Below are 16,913 nucleotides of genomic sequence, written 5' to 3' on the forward strand. Positions count from 1 at the left end.
AAAAGGTCAAATTGCAAAGGATCTCCTGCAAAAGAATTGCTCACACAAATACCATCGTTATCAAATCAGTCCAAGATGTTATTGAGGTGATTCAATATAGTAATGATCACAGCTAGAACCACTATTGCTATGACAACCTTTGAACTACTTAAGAAGTAGCTGCCTCGAAAAATATTGCTAATATGTTGAAAAAATCCTCCAACATACCCACTCCCAAAGCTCAATGTTGTAATTCTTTGCACTCGTAGGGATGAGCGCACATGCCATTTGGTCAAGAACATCTCCCTTATCTATGACACCACACAACATAGTGTACATTGACTTCCACCTTGTTGGGCAACCTAGCTTGTCTTTTTTGTTTTTCAACATTACAAGATGCTTGCATATCTGGACATAGATTTCCTTCTTTTGAGGTGAACAAGAGAAAGCTTTTATAACTTCAAGAACTCGGGCCACTGCCCCCCAAGGTGGGTAGGCTATGATGATATGATGCATCAATTAAATATATATGTTCGTCACACACTCTGCTCTATGTCAGTTGGAATCACATAAAGGCTTCTTAAGCCACTTTTACTATAAAGTTCAAGATATGTATAACACATGGAAAATATAGATCAATAACTAATGTCAGATTCATAGGCTGCAATTTACTCTCTAGAAAGCCCATCATTGTCATGTTGCTTACAACATTGTCAATGGTGAGAGTAGATACATGCATGTTAGTGAAATTTTAGATATTTATATTTTATAGAGAAAGATGTACGGAAATAAAAAAATTATCACCCTTTCGCCTGAAGGTTGAAATCTTCTAGGACCTCAACAACAAGCCCAATCATTGTCTCCCCATCATGCTTATCTTCAATATGTTGTAGGCCAAGGACCTTCTCTTGAAGCTTACATTCAATGTCAATCCAATGGGCGATTAAGCCAAAGAGGGCAGAACCATTTTTAGTAATTCAAACGTCGACTGTGAGGGATATACATTTTACACCATTGAACTTATTTGCAAGTGCCAACTTTAGTTGAGTGTACACTCCCTTGCTAGTCTCTTTAATTACCCACCATCCATACATATTTACATCAGCGTGTGCTCTGAATCACCATGCATGTTGAAATACCTTTTGAGTCATAAAATGACCATTGTAGTGCTTTACAGACGATAAGCCATAGAATTTTGTACTTATTCTCCTTTGGAGTGATGCCAATCTAGTATCCTTTTGTCGAGGACAAGTTTGAAACCAGTTCTATGTCAGGTCACAAACTCACTATGCCTCTGAGTTCATCATGTAGCTGCGATAAAATTTAGCAGACTTGAAAAATATTAAACCAAGAATATTGAATATGATATAAGAGGCCTAATTTGGTGCATTGCTATCTTCTACTCAGCAAGAAAAAAAACATTTTAAAATAAATAAACAACATTCTAAAGTATAAAAACAATCACTATGCATAGGAAGAAGCATGTGACGCGTGAGAGAGAAATAAGACTGAGCATAATGAGAAGGGTGTGAGAAGACTGAGAATAGAGAAATAACACTGAGAAGATTTTGAAGTGTGAGCTGCGATGAATGTAGCAAACGTGACATCATAATATTGAATATGATGTAAGAGGTCTAATTTGGTGCGTTGATATTTTTGTCAAGATGGGCATTGAATGATTCAGATAGAATTACACTATATGATACTACTTATATGATAAATGTGACTAATCCCATGGTCGGTAGTGTGGAGACACTAAGGGCATATGGTGGTTGGAGAAAGAATTCACTGAAGTGATATGTATGAATTCTTCAATGGTATTCTACCTAAACATTAATCATGTATTCATGTCACTGTTGTATAGGTCATCTCCACTGTGAATAAGAATTAGGCTTTAAATACTCTTTAAGTGTTGATTCGAGAGGGATGAGAGGATATACATATAAAGTAGGAGATTGTGATGTGATGGATCCACGGTGGTGAGAGAGTGCTAGTTATTATATTATAATAATGAATAATAATATAATGAATAGCTAGGAGGAAGTGGGTAGATCAAATGGAATGAAGAGTGTGAGATAGATAAAGATGTGAAGTAATGATCGATGTAGAAGATGAATTAGACAATAGAATGATGAAATGGGTGAATGGATGTGAGTGATGTGGATGGATGATGATGAAATAGAATGGTGCAAGAAGTAATCATAATGATCTAACTAATGGATATGATGGAAGAATGGATGGGTGGTTGTGAAAAAAAGATTTAGATCTAAGGGATGTGAAGGAGAGAAACCAAATGAAGGCAAGAGCTAACTTTAGATCCCAATGTTCCACTTTGATCAATGCATTTTCTTATGCGTATCAGCCTCTCCACTTCTCTGTTGATCTTCTCCAAGCACTCAAGACACCAAGAACACTCTTGATGAACCTTCAAAACTTCTCTAGGATGAAGTGAGCTTAAAGACAGTTTTTACAAAATATGAGGCTCTATTAATATTTACAATTGTATGGATGAATAGAGGCATGAGAAAGGAAGCTCCACTCAAAATTTTAGCCCAAAACTTATTCTGGATCTTTATATTTCAATTTGAATTTGGATCATTCTTGGCCTCCGATTTTATCTCTCCTCTGATTTTTCTTCAATTTTGGAAGCCCAAAAAAACTCAAAGAGCCTTTATTTAATTCAATGAATAGATATTAATTCATAAAATATTATCAATATAAATATTGAATTAAAAATGATGTATCTTTGAATATAAAGCCAAAAAGTTCAGGAAATCATATTCTGATATAAAAGCCATCAAAAAATACTTTAAAAATAATAAATTAAAAACATCATTCTAAAATAATTTTAAGCATTTAGGCTTGATAACATACACATATAATCAGTTTAATGAAAATATGCATGTGAATATGGTCATATTAACCTATTTAAATGAGTTTTATCTAGGGGTGTATGAAAAAAAAAATTAAGTATAAATGGTGGAATCTGCTTTTAAGAAAAACACTCAGTTTTCTAGTAGTGACCCCTCATTGTTTTGTCTTAAGCTCCCTTGCCATCTCTCAATTAAAAAAATGGTGAGAAAATCTTCAAGGATATCTACAATTATTGTTCAAGAAAATGACACGGAGATTCAACTTACCTTGGATTACAAGGATACATCTAAAATTCTAATATGTATGTCTTTAAGAGACTCATTCACAGGATGAATCATATGTTAAGTGTTTGATATAATGAGCCAGTGCTCTGTTTGACTTATCATGGAGTTGATAATGTCTTTCTGTTAAATGGACCAATATAAATAGGACTAAATGATCATATCATACAGTCGAGACACACCACACAAACAGCCCAGATGGAGTTTCAAAACTCTTCTACTTCTAGGGTTTTTTATCTCTCACCATGAATACAATCACATTACAAAATTCCAAGTGTGGATTATGAATACATTTACAATTCATATTTTCTTGTTTTTCTTCTTCTTCTCTCTTCTCTTATCTTATTTTACCTCTTACTCTTCCTTCAATCCTTTTCTCGTCTATTCTCTCAGATTCTTCATAATTCTTGTTTTCTCTATGGCTATCACCAGAGCACCATGTACTTTCTCGAAGAAGCTAATCAGTCAAACATCTTAGGTAGCCTTATAGTGTTGGCCATCGGTATTTTAAAGAAAACATGGTGTATGTTACACGACGGCCATAGGGAAAATATTCTTAAGGGAACGTGCAGATGGATGATGCACAAGACAGGAGAGAAATGTGGAATATGACTGGACAACGTGAAAAGTGGAAAAACAAAAGTAGAGGGAAACTTGACCATACTTTCATTAAAGGAGATGGCATAGAAGATATAAGGAAAACAAGTGGGGCAAAATAAACAGGAGAGCTTATCAGCCAGCAAACCAAAGATGGACGACCTGGGTTCCAACCTTACCAGCATCATAGGTTTACTTATAAAATTCCAAAACATGGCTTGGCGCTAAATAGAAAGAAACTTTAACATAGAGAAGAGAGAGGAAACAATAGTCAATAATGCTGGTTATGGGGAGAACATAGGGACGAAAATAAATAAAATAAAGGGAAGATGGATAGGTCAAATATGATCTGTATGATGGGAAAGGAGAGATGAGATAGAGAAGAAAAATAAGAAGTACATAAGAAAAATGAATAGAAGGAGAAGAGAAAAGAAAGAAAATAAGTGATCAAGTTGAGATGCACAGTTACGTGGAGTTATATGATGATATTTTGGGAAGACATCCTTCTCTTCAGTTACGGAAGTCATCATCCTTATATTGCCTTGGTGGTATTTTGATCCTTATTATTCTCTGTCTTAAAAATAAGGTTGTATGTAGTTTCACATTCACCCCTATATGACAGATACCATATTCAAGATCACTCATCTCTTCATCACATTCTTCATCATGATCTTCAAAGTCTTATAAGTCATCAGCTTCTTACCCATCTCTATCTTCAAAAGAAGTCATGTATTGTGTTGCTTCTTCACCCCACATTTAAGATTGATTGTCTCTTCATCACATTATCCCTCTTCGCAGTTAAAATCATCTAAGTCATCTGCGTCTTATTCATTTTTCTTGATATATGTCATCTTTTCTTTATATTCAAGCTATGTTATTATTTTTGTATCATCGAGGTAGGCCATTTCTTCTTGGTCTTCAAGTTATGTTGGCTCTCTGACATATTTTTGATCCTCAAAGTCTGCTCATATGATTGAATTTTGTTCCACAAAAAAATACTAACCTCATTAGAACCAAGAAGTTCATTTTCATGACTCTTCATTTTGAGATGATTAAATGATGGTGAGTGATAACTTGCATTTTTAGTACCTTAATTTGATCATATTTACATATTTATTTTCATGACATCACTTATATTTGCATTTTATCAAGCTTTAAATTATTAAACCTATTTATAGATTGATGTTCTGAATTTTCTGCATTTTTATGCATTTTGGGGTTTTTCCGACAATAGATTCTAAAATAATATAAGTTTTTGAGAAGGAATATGATTTTCTTGGAACTTTATTACATTAAATTTGGAAATATATTATTTTTATAAGTCAATATATATATATATATATTTATTTGTATTCTTAGGGCTTTTATTTTATTTATTATGAATTTTATAAGATTTTCAAGCCCTTTTATCTTGCACTGCCACATATTGTCGTTTGATTCGTCGAGCGATGATGAATCACAGCTAAAAGTAATGATTGATTACAGCCAATCATTAACTTAATGATTATCGTCAGCAAATCTTTTAGCCGAGCAATCATGGCATCACGATTTAGAGAAGCCATGATTGCATTTATGACTTATGACTCAAATTTTGGTTTTTTGTGATGCGGGGCCTATGTGGACCAATAAAAAAAGGGACAAAGTTTTTTGCAATAAATGCTTACGTGGATCAAGGCAAAAAAAACAAAATTTCACTTTTTCTTCTCTCTTTGAAAATCAATAATGGTCGTCGGGCGACATGGCACAACGACATGGCTCCACATTTACACGTGGCACAGACATGTGGGGTTTTTATTGGATCATTGCTGACGTGGCTCGTGCTGACGTGATGCCCCATCAACTGCGAGAATGATAAGTGAAATATTTAAATAAAATTAATAATATGATTATCTTTTTTCTTTTCTTCCCACAAGTACATGCGTCGACTCCAAAAAAAGTGAGCAAAGATGACAAAGCGGTGCGGAATTCAGAACGATGTGATAGTTGAATCAAAAATGAAAAGAGGAAGCGTCATAGACGATGATGAGGAGAGAGAAAAATCAGGGCTGGGATTACTCCAACTTCAAATGGCGATATCTGATTATCTACGCCTCCGTTTGAGCTGAAATTTCTAGCATTGCTTCGTCTCCCCCTCCTCTTTACATCCATACCCTTTGATCTATAAATAGAGCCCTAAATGATTGTGAAATGCATCTTGAACTTGCTTCTTACTTGTGTGGGCTGATTGAAAGATAGGGAGTTTTGAGATCGATCAAGTGTGTTCTTGGTGTCTTGGGTGTGTGGGAATAAACATAAGAGAAGAGGGGGAGCTTAGCGGCACTCGCAAATGGTCGTGATCCTGGCGAAACATAAGGATCTAAAGGTAAGCATTGTTACCTTATGTTGCTCTTTTTTCTGACATCATCGTTATGTTAATTAGTGTTTATCAATTTCTTTTCACTATTGTTTCAGTCCCCTACGCACCCATTATCTTGTGTCCCGCTCGACCATCACATTGTTCACGCATTTGATCACTAGTATCTGTTGCGTCTTCTTCCTTATTCTCCTAACATGTCTCATAATTTTACTTTTACTTCCTATTTTCTTTAATAATTTAGGTTGAATTATAACTATTACATCCTTTTACTCGACATCACTAGCTCACCTATTTTATTCTCGTGTTTATCTCTCCTTGTGGCGATAATCACTATAGTAAGAGAATTAAGTCCTTAATCATCGTTCCTTGTAGAGATGATCCTCACTTATCGCTAGCTAAATATTGCAAAGTATGGTTAAATATGTTTTTATTGAATAATCCCAATTACCAATGACGAATTAAAACACCTAAATTCAAGATTATCAGTGAAGATGCATACAATACATTGTATCTCAATGTTTAAACTATGTTGGTCTGTCTCAGAAACTACAATGAATTTCCTAGACCAATCTAGATACCCTTATCCACAATGTAAATAATTAACTATATCCACATCCTTCTAGGAAATCACCATCCATTACCATCCAAACATTTATTTTTATCTATAAATGAATGAAATTGAGTGCCTAATTAAAGAAATATTTTTATAGGGACTCATTAGGCCTTCTAGAGCCCATTATTAACTATGATATTGCTAAACTTGAGAAAAAAACAGATGCGGGGATTGTTGCATCAATTATAGGGCACTAAACATGATCGCAATTCCATTATTCCTCTACATACTAGTGATTGATGAAATTTTCAGGAGCTTGAAAAGCTGGTCATTTGGGATGATGAATATTATAGATTACAAAAAATAATATATCAAGCATTATGAGAATATATGGGAGAATGGATTTTGAATACAAGGTCAAGGGTAGCAGTTGGTTTTCAAATAGGTGTCACGACAAAATGCACTTTGTAAATACACAAGCAAAAGCTTTTTATAAATGATAGTCGGTGGGTGGCATTAAATGGCAACATTGTGATGAAGGAAATGGACATTATGTTGGATTTTGTGGACTTGATGGATACTCCAAAATTGAAATGACTCCAAATTCATAGAATACATTATTATTCAAGCTGTAAAAATTAAAATGATCACATCACCCTGTGAGGAATTGATTCCGCTCTCCCTTTTCTCGTACAAGAGTACCTTTTGAGTTATTCACATATCCTCTCACTGGCATGGCTGCCTAAAAAGGGTGGGCCCTTTATTTATATTAATTTTGAATTTTCATAAAGGCCCTTACAATCCAAGTCCATACATTTGTGTATGGAACCCTCTAGACAAATGTATCCGTCTACTTAATTACTTTAATGGCCGAAAAACATTTATTGGCCAAACTAATTAATAAGCTGTATTGCCATATATATTAATTAATCGATAACCATTTTAACCCAATCAATAGTTTAAGTTTCTGGCCTGCAAAGTGCTAAGCTACGCATGCTTTAGACGATACATATTAGTAATTGAACTCAATGATGGAACATTCACATTCATCGATTATCTTCATCCCACCACAATCTATTATTCAGTTATACTAATGCATGATAAAGATCATGTGAGAATATCTTCCCTAATGCACTGGCCAGGGATTTAATGTATCTTCTTACGCGAGTTTACCTCCTCATATATAGTAGGCAGACAATCCCATCTTAACCACCAATCACCTTCATTTGCTTCGTGATATATTTGAGATAGGACTAACTTTAATCCCTTGAATAGGGACTCATACGTTGTTGTCAAAACATAGCCGTAGCATCCACTATATGTCATTGGTATCTCAAGTCTAAGGATACACGATTGGGACATCAATCAACCTGATTGATGTTAAGGCATAATACAAATAACAGATTCACATGGATCATTTAAGTGAAATATTTCCCTAAAGACCATCATCACCTATCCTTAGTGTACGTACACTTCTATTAGTTGAGTCTCCATTCAGCTATTAGATGACTCAATTAGAAATATATTTGTATGGATTTTAAATTTATAGGTGTTATGTAATATATTAAATTTGATCAAAATCCCCATTGTTTTTATGTTATTTTTAGTTCTTACGGAGACTGGTACATATTTCTTCCGAATGTTATCATCATTATTGAGTTCATAAACTTGTGATATGTAGTGTCTAATTAAAAATATATATTTCAAGCGAGATATTGTTTGGGTGCTTTTATATAATTCATCAATGAATTTTAATCTTCAATGGTATTAAAAATGATCATAGTGGTATGTCATTAAGTTTAAATGATTATATATCTTCTCTGGCATATATGATGATCTTATTGGTACATATTTCATAATGAATGTCTATTAAATTCAAAAAAATATTTTTATTGGTTTTTATAGACATTAACTGAATATTGTTAATCACGATTGGAAATCAAGTGCTGACATTTAATCCAATTGGATTTTTGCATATTGAACTAATGTGTTTCTTTAAGCCTCAAATATTGGTCAATTTAACAATCTATCATGATAACCTAATATAGATCATATTTTTCCTTATTTATTATTATATCACAGTCAGTAACAAAACTCTTGTGGCAGATATTGAAAAACACAATGAATTTTCAAACATGTGACAGTAAAGAACAAACCGAGGACCAAAGGCATATTTGCGGGTGCACAAATTCATTACAAAAATGTCATAGACGTGATGTTCATTTATAAAATTTTAATTTCATTTTTTGGTGGGGGGTCCAAGGGAAAACCTTTTACATGGACAATGAATCACGCAATTCCAAACATTGTGGATACAAAATAATTTGCGCAGGGTGTTTTAATTATATCAACTTAAGTGTCTGTATTTAATGATGGGAAACCTGAATCATGGGTTAGCTAATGCCTCCAGAATATCAACTTCCTGCAATGTTATATGACGATGAAGGAGTAGTTTTGAGCCCAGCTTTTAAGGGTGCTTACTTTCATATGGCAGTTCGATATCATTTATAATTTACTTGTTACATCTATCTTACCATCTCATCACCTCAATGTTTACATTTATCCATAATTTCCCAACCTCCTCTTACATTTATTAAATGCATCAATTCATATTATTTTTTGTCTATGTCATCTCGTCTCAAATTTGTCTACATGGCATTCTTCTAACTGTTATCCTATTGTATTTCCCTTTGTTCTGATTAATTATAAGTTAACAGACAATGCTCGTATTCACTATTACCTGTAAATGCAATATTGACTTACTACAACACTAAATTCCATATATTTGACACTCGGATAGCGCTTTACAAATATTATTGATTAACTATAATTTGTGTGTTTCAATTTACACAAATTAGAGCTATCATAGTCTAATTTATAGTGTAAATGTTTATGTATGTACAAAATTATATATCATGCAATATTATGTCATATGGATATGACTTATTGTGAGGTTGAGATAGTGAAGTAAGTGAAGGATAAAATTAGAATAGACATAGATAGTGAAGCAACCTCTTGCCCACAAACAGAAGCCAAAACATCAAGACATTCATGTCAGATTCTTCTGTAGAAGCTCCAAATATCTTCCAAATATATAACTCAATTGTGTTGTACCATGTGAATTTGCTCCCTTAGATCTTGTGTTCATGTTCTTTCCTTTAGCTTCAAGAGATTCAATAATGCAATCAGGTATATTTAAATAAACTCAATAATGGATTCATAAATATTTAAATAAAATCAACAATATATTCAAAAGATTCAACAATTGTACACACTTGACACGCCCCATTCGATGTCAATGTCCAATCATGCATGCGCGCGCATGGGTATCAAGGATGGCACTAAACCAAGCCATGGAACAATATCACTAGTCCACATTTGTATAGTAACATAATTTTATGTATCCCCTAAAGAATTTATTATTTCTAGCCAATGTCCCATGTCAAAGGACATTTAGTATAGTTTTTACACATGACAGACTGAGACTGTGAAATGGACCGCTCATATGGCGCCACGTCGCATTCATTTCCAAAATATCGCACCAGTTAGGCTAAGCGACTGCCACGTAGTGAACCCAATTTATCATAAAATGAATATATTGACATTTAAAATAATTAGTAAACGGTTTCCCACCATCCGAATATTCGACCCACGGAATTTCAAAATAAGTGGTTTCAAGAGGAAAATTATAGAAAACCCCTCAACATGACTTCAGAGTTTCTTGTTAGTTCCTTCTATAAATACCTTACTCTTCACGGAAACTTAGTCAGATCTTCACTCTGTTGCCCTGTCTAACCAGCGAGGGTTTCTCTCTCTCTCAATCTCTCGCTCTCTCTCTGCAGTTCAAGGATCGGGATGGGTAAGTCGGCTTCGATGATCCTTCAGATCTGTTGATTTATGTTCTTCTTGTGAGTGGGATCGGTGATTAACGCGTGTTTTCGTTGATTCCAGCGCCCAAGGTGAAGATCGGGATCAATGGTGAGTAGAAGTCTTTTTTTTGTGCAGATTTCTCTCTGTTCTACTTGTGTTTGTCTACTTTCGTCGCGATCTGTGGCTTTTCTGACGATCTGGAGTTGTCGGTGCAGGTTTTGGGAGGATTGGCCGCCTTGTGGCCAGGGTTATCCTTCAGAGGGATGATGTCGAGCTGGTTGCAGTGAATGATCCCTTTATCACCACCGACTACATGGTGAGAATGCCTTAATCTCGAATATGTTGTTTATCCCTTTGTGGAGTTTCGATTTTTTGTGTAGCTTTACTGATCTATCTTTTCATAGTTAGTTTCCCGGGTGTTGGGGGATCCGTCGCTTGAAATTATTGTTTAGATCTGGACTTAGTAGTTCGTGTCATACTTTCATCGCTTCTATTACGTTTTTATTCTAAGTACGGATTTGATGACTATAAGTCCTCCTGATCCGTGTGTTTATTTCTTTTTTTATTGTTATGTATTGGAAGCTCTTGTTCTTTTCCAGGTCAACCAAGTTATCGTTGAATTTGATATTTTCCTATTTCTTTCTAATTCATTTTCCCTTTTGGGGTCTTAAAACTTTTTTTCCGATTCTGTGATGCCACATCCTTTGATCTTTACTTGATATACTGTGGTTTAGTGGTAGATACTTTTAAATTAATATTTTTCATTTTACAATTATTAGACAAATTCCCTTATTCTGCTGTCGTGGACTTTTTATTGCAAGTCATTATGTTATATTAATCTAGTTTTAAATGGAAATAGATTTTCAAATAAACATTTTTATGGATAGATGTAAGGTAAATATGGATGTATATCAGAACAGAATGATAGATTGATATATAGATGGATTTATAACTTGTACATGTAAATAGATAGATGGATGTCTGAAAAAATAGAAGTGATGCACCATGTATATCTACTTAGATATAAATATAGATAGACAGACAGAAATATATTAAAAAAGATATATATTTCCAAGTTGATTTTAACAGCAGGATTCGATTTCTAACTTTTCCCATCTGTGTAGACCTACATGTTCAAGTACGACTCTGTCCACGGTTTATGGAAGCACCACGACATCAAAATCAAGGACTCTAAGACTCTTCTCTTTGGCGAGAAAGAAGTCACGGTATTTGGTGTCAGGTAAATTGTTCGGTTAAATGTTATTTCAGAAAAAGAAAACTGTTTGGTTAAATGTGAATTTTAATAATTGACTTCGCCGAGAAATTATTATGAAGAATCAATGCCGTGGACATTGATTTAGAGTGTTTAGAATGTTGATTTTGGTAAACGTTCTAAATTAGGAATTGTTTCCAAGTTATCTTGATTGTTCAAACTTTGGTTGATCATTTATTCTGATATACTGATGTAATTTTATAAAAAAAATGAACCGCCATGTTACCGTGGCATAAGTATGAAGTGCGAATGCGGTGGACATTATCTTATGGGGTTTAAAATGCTAATTTTGATGTATGTTAGAACTTAGGATGAACCGCTTTGATCTACTAGTGATTTGATGTATTGACATAATTTATTCAGGAACCCGGAGGAGATTCCGTGGGGTGAGACTGGGGCTGAGTTCGTTGTTGAATCCACTGGCGTGTTTACTGACAAGGACAAGGCTGCTGCCCATCTCAAGGTTAATGTTATTTGAATCATTTTACACACTTATCAGAGATAATATTCTGTCTAAAGTGAAGAATCAGTACCATCGATATCAATAGAGAGTGTTTCAAATGATGAGTTTTGATGAACGTTCGAATTGTATTATTGCCGAAGTTATTTAAAATCGGTCAAGCCTTTGTTCTGAATGTATTTTTACCCATTCTTCTCTATCCTTTGCTTTTCTTTTGCCAAAGTATCAGTGTTTTGTGTTTAAAAGAGACTCTCCAGAGCTTTTCAGGAAGCGGATTTACAGTGTATGAAACAATGAATCTAAAATGAATGTTTAAAACCGGGCGTCATCGCCTAAATCTAAATTGGTCAAGCCCTTGATTCACCGTTGATCGTGATGTTTTTACACACTTTTCTGTAATTTTAACTTTTTTGCATAGTCATCTTAAACTAATCAACTATTTATCTCTACATATATTTATGATTTTTTTTCACAGATGTATTCGAATATATATCGTCAGAAAGAGATTTAATGAAAGCTTGCATGACTAAAATGCCAGTTCTGAGGGAGAAGGATCGATTAAATGACATTTTCGTACATTACTGCAGTGTTATTTATGCTTGATTATTATTATGGCAGGGTGGAGCAAAGAAGGTGGTCATCTCTGCGCCCAGCAAAGACGCCCCCATGTTTGTTATTGGTGTCAATGAGCACGAGTACACATCTGATATTAACATCGTCTCCAACGCTAGCTGCACCACCAACTGCCTCGCCCCTCTTGCCAAGGTATTAACCCTAACCATAATTCTAACCATAACCCTAACCCTAATCCTAACTCTACATTTGGAGTCGCGCGAGTCCTGTTCACTTAGCTCTTTTCAGGTTTTGCCTTTTCTATGGTCACCCTAAACCATAAGCTCGTCGCTAACCCCTAATCCTATGGGAATTGACTTTCCTGTTCGCTTAGTACTTTTCAGTTTCTTGTAGAACCTTTTCTTTGATTGTCCTATACCCTAGTTCTATCCCTAATCCTAAGCCTAAACCTAATGATTAAAGGTGGTAAACTACATTTTAAGTCACATCACATCATTGTTGATGTTTTTTTTACACATCACATCTGTCTTCTTCTTGTAGTACTACTATTTTCAATGAAAAATGTGCTAAGATCATCATGATATAACAAAGTAATCCGCAACACATAACACACTGTAACGCTAACCCTCTAATAGTTAATATCCTAACACAAAACCCCTAACCCTAAGCCTCATTATCTCAGGTCATAAACGACAGATTTGGCATTGTTGAGGGGCTCATGACCACCGTCCACGCGATCACTGCCACGCAGAAGACTGTCGACGGACCGTCGGCCAAGGACTGGAGGGGTGGCAGAGCCGCCTCCTTTAACATCATCCCTAGCAGCACTGGTGCCGCCAAGGCAAGAAGATTAATGTTTTTTGTTTAGTAGTCTAAGTCTAATCTGAATAATTAACTTGAGTTCCATTTTGACGCTTAAATTGCTAATAGAAATTTAAAAAATAAAGAAATATTTTAAAATCATTTCCTGTTTGGTATAATCACATAGTAAATATTCATCTTGTTATGATTTCGTAATTGAAAGGTAAAAATTGTTAGCGTAATTTTATCTGAATCAATGATTTTCTGTTTTGTATAATCTTGCAAGCATTATCCTTTGTCGGAGTAATAGTATAATTTACATATCCACACAACTTACGCAGTGCCTTCTTCTAATTAAACTTTCCTTAAATTGTTTTACTTTTTGGTGTTATCTTGTAGTAAATAATTATTATGGTTTCATCATTGTCTCTTTTTATGTACGCCATCATATCGTAATGGCTTGTACGAATTGTTATCATATTTTGGATTTGTATGGGACCTGATTCTACTACCTCTTTTCTGACTTAGATTTCTATACGGAAACAAATATTTTTTCAATCTTTTACTACTTGGTAAATAATCTTGAAATAGTTAATACTCATCCTTTTATTCCCTTTTTCAATGTTTTTTACGATATACTATATGCGTTCATTTTGGTTATATGCAGAACTTAATTCTACTACCTTTCCCATAGAATCGGATGTGAAAAATATCCACACTAATTGAGGGAGAAAAAGAGAACGTATTTTTGAAGTTCATTTTTTGCTCTTCATTTGCAGGCTGTGGGGAAGGTGCTCCCGGCGCTGAATGGGAAGTTGACTGGCATGGCTTTCCGGGTCCCAACTGCTGATGTGTCAGTGGTTGACCTAACGGTGCGCCTCGAAAAGGCGGCCACCTACGAGCAGATCAAGGCTGCCATCAAGTAAGAAGTTCCCCCGTATACGAAGACGTGTGGCGTTGACAAGGATGTTGGCTGTCGTCCTCAGCGTCAACGTCATCAAATTTTCTGTCAACAACGACAATTTGGCTAAATTTTCGACAGTCAAGAATCATCATCTTCATCATCAATGTCAACGAGGGTCGATGACATTGATGCCGAAGAGATGGTTGATGTGTGCTGATTTCTTCCTTAGCTCCTTGTTCTTCTGCCAATATTGAAGGCATCTCTGTTCTTCTTTGTCAGGGAGGAGTCTGAGGGAAAGCTCAAGGGCATCCTTGGCTACACCGACGAGGACCTTGTCTCTGCTGACTTCATCGGCGACAACAGGTAATGATGTTGATCATCACGATGCCCATGATGAGGATGATGATGACAATGGTGATGGTGATAATAGGTCGAGCATCTTCGACGCCAAGGCTGGCATTGCCCTGAACGACCACTTCGTCAAGCTGGTGTCGTGGTACGACAACGAGTGGGGATACAGGTATGTAATTACATGATGATGATGATGATGATGATGATGGTGGTGGATGATGATGAGTTGGTCCATGTGCAGCACCCGGGTGGTCGACCTCATCCTCCACATTTCTAACACCAAGTGAGAGGTGAGAGGGAGACACGGCCGCGCGTTTGCTTCAATAAGTGCGACCTGCGACATTTCTGGAGACCAAGTTAGAGAGAGAGATGGAGATAGAGAGAGAGAGAGATGGCGGTGTCACTTGGTCTGGAGGTGGTAATACCGTTAAAACTCCACAGATTTTGACTGTGTTGATCTCTCTATAGCATATCTTCTCTTCTTTGAATGTCTAGACGGGCAGGTGGGCCCACATCAATACAAAAATAACTCCAGAGCCCTGAGGGCTTTTCTCTTCTCTCAATTTTGATTCTCTCTCTCTCTCTCTCTCTCTATCTACTTATCTATCTGTCTGTCTTTAAATGAATCATCGTATTCATCTTTACGTCTTTTCGTTCAATATTTGACTTGATCTGATGTCTGTTTATCTATCTGTAGGTCTTTCTTTCTGCTGTTTTATTATCTGTCTGTTTTGTCAGTTCGCTTATTTATACAGGTTTGTCTACATATATTCCTAAATGTATACCTCTCACTCTCTTTTTCACAATCCCTTTCTATTTTATGGTTGTCAATGTTTCAGTCTCTTTTTTCTGTCTATATACATAAATATAAATATAAATGTACTAATCTAGATGAATGTCCATCTGACTGTACATATGTATTTATTTATCTATCTTAGAAAATTGATCATCTCTCAGATTCTTCATCTCCATAATAGTATTACATTAGTTAATACAGACATGATTCGTTATCTTCCAATGGAACAGTAGGCTTGAATGTGTTTATATTTATCTATATCTTTGTACGCTAACCTTTTTTCTAACTTTATATCTATCAATTCGTCCCTTAATACATTAGCCCACATAAATATTAATTTTTTATGTCACTCACTCCCCAATCCAGAAATTAATCTGTCTATCAATCTCATCCAGAATTTGGTTAAATTTAATTTATTAATTAAACTTTTAGCTTAAGAGTTTATTTTTTTACCAATTTAGTAAACTTTTCTGGGGGGGGGGGAGCTTGGGACATGTCCTATCCTTTGGGTCATGTCTCTTCCAATATCCAAGGCCTAGGTACAGGCACAAATTTGAGCAAAGGCACGTACGTCAATAGGTCCCCCACATCATTTGGAGATTCTTGTTGAGGAATCTCCAAATGATGTGGGGGGAGTAAAAAACATGTTGAAAAGAGAACATCCCTTTAATAAATTGTATACCGATTATTTATGTATAAATGTGACTTTGACCTCTAAAAGATAAAATATTGTAGTTATTCTGATGTTTCAATTTGGACACAAATATGTCTACTTCAAGATCTGGCGACTAAGAGAGAGTTAGGATTCTCCCAAGGCAAAGTTACCAGTGATAAGCTTGAAAAATTATAACGTTTTATAGATTCATATTATTAAAAAAATTATGCGATATTGCAGAGGTTTTGCTTCTCGCAGAGGAGCAAGCCATCACATACTATCATTACCTCGGTTGTTGTGCTAGTTTGTACTCCATAAGAGGACGAGAAAGCAAAAAGAATACTCCTTGTGTGATCTTGGAGAATACCACCCCCTTCAGTTGGTCCCGATTTTCCTTTGGCTGCACCATCCACATTCAGTTTAAGAATGCCTATTGGCGGCGGGTGCCAATGAACAGTCTGTAGCCGAGTGGTGATGGGGGTGAAAGTCGCCATAAGGCCCTAAGTGCAAAGAAGATCACATGTAAGGGCTGAACTACGGGCAAGGGGCAGTATGAGATGATGGGTGTGATGTATCTATTTCTTGACTCA

At 35.4% G+C, this 16,913-nt stretch overlaps 1 protein-coding gene across 1 annotated transcript; it reads left to right on the forward strand.

Moving 5' to 3' along the window:
* The first annotated feature begins 10,374 nt into the window (after positions 1-10,374).
* Positions 10,375-15,435, forward strand: LOC144716354 (glyceraldehyde-3-phosphate dehydrogenase 2, cytosolic-like). The gene is made up of 11 exons (XM_078591472.1): positions 10,375-10,499; positions 10,592-10,618; positions 10,726-10,826; positions 11,635-11,750; positions 12,147-12,246; positions 12,862-13,008; positions 13,499-13,657; positions 14,397-14,539; positions 14,801-14,884; positions 14,952-15,041; positions 15,114-15,435. The coding sequence occupies exons 1-11, from the start codon at positions 10,496-10,498 to the stop codon at positions 15,157-15,159; spliced, it is 1,017 nt and encodes a 338-aa protein (XP_078447598.1). The 5' UTR covers positions 10,375-10,495; the 3' UTR covers positions 15,160-15,435.
* The last annotated feature ends 1,478 nt before the right edge of the window (positions 15,436-16,913 follow it).

Source organism: Wolffia australiana, chromosome 20 (genome assembly GCF_029677425.1).
Source record: "Wolffia australiana isolate 7733 chromosome 20, ASM2967742v1".
NCBI lineage: Eukaryota > Viridiplantae > Streptophyta > Magnoliopsida > Alismatales > Araceae > Wolffia > Wolffia australiana.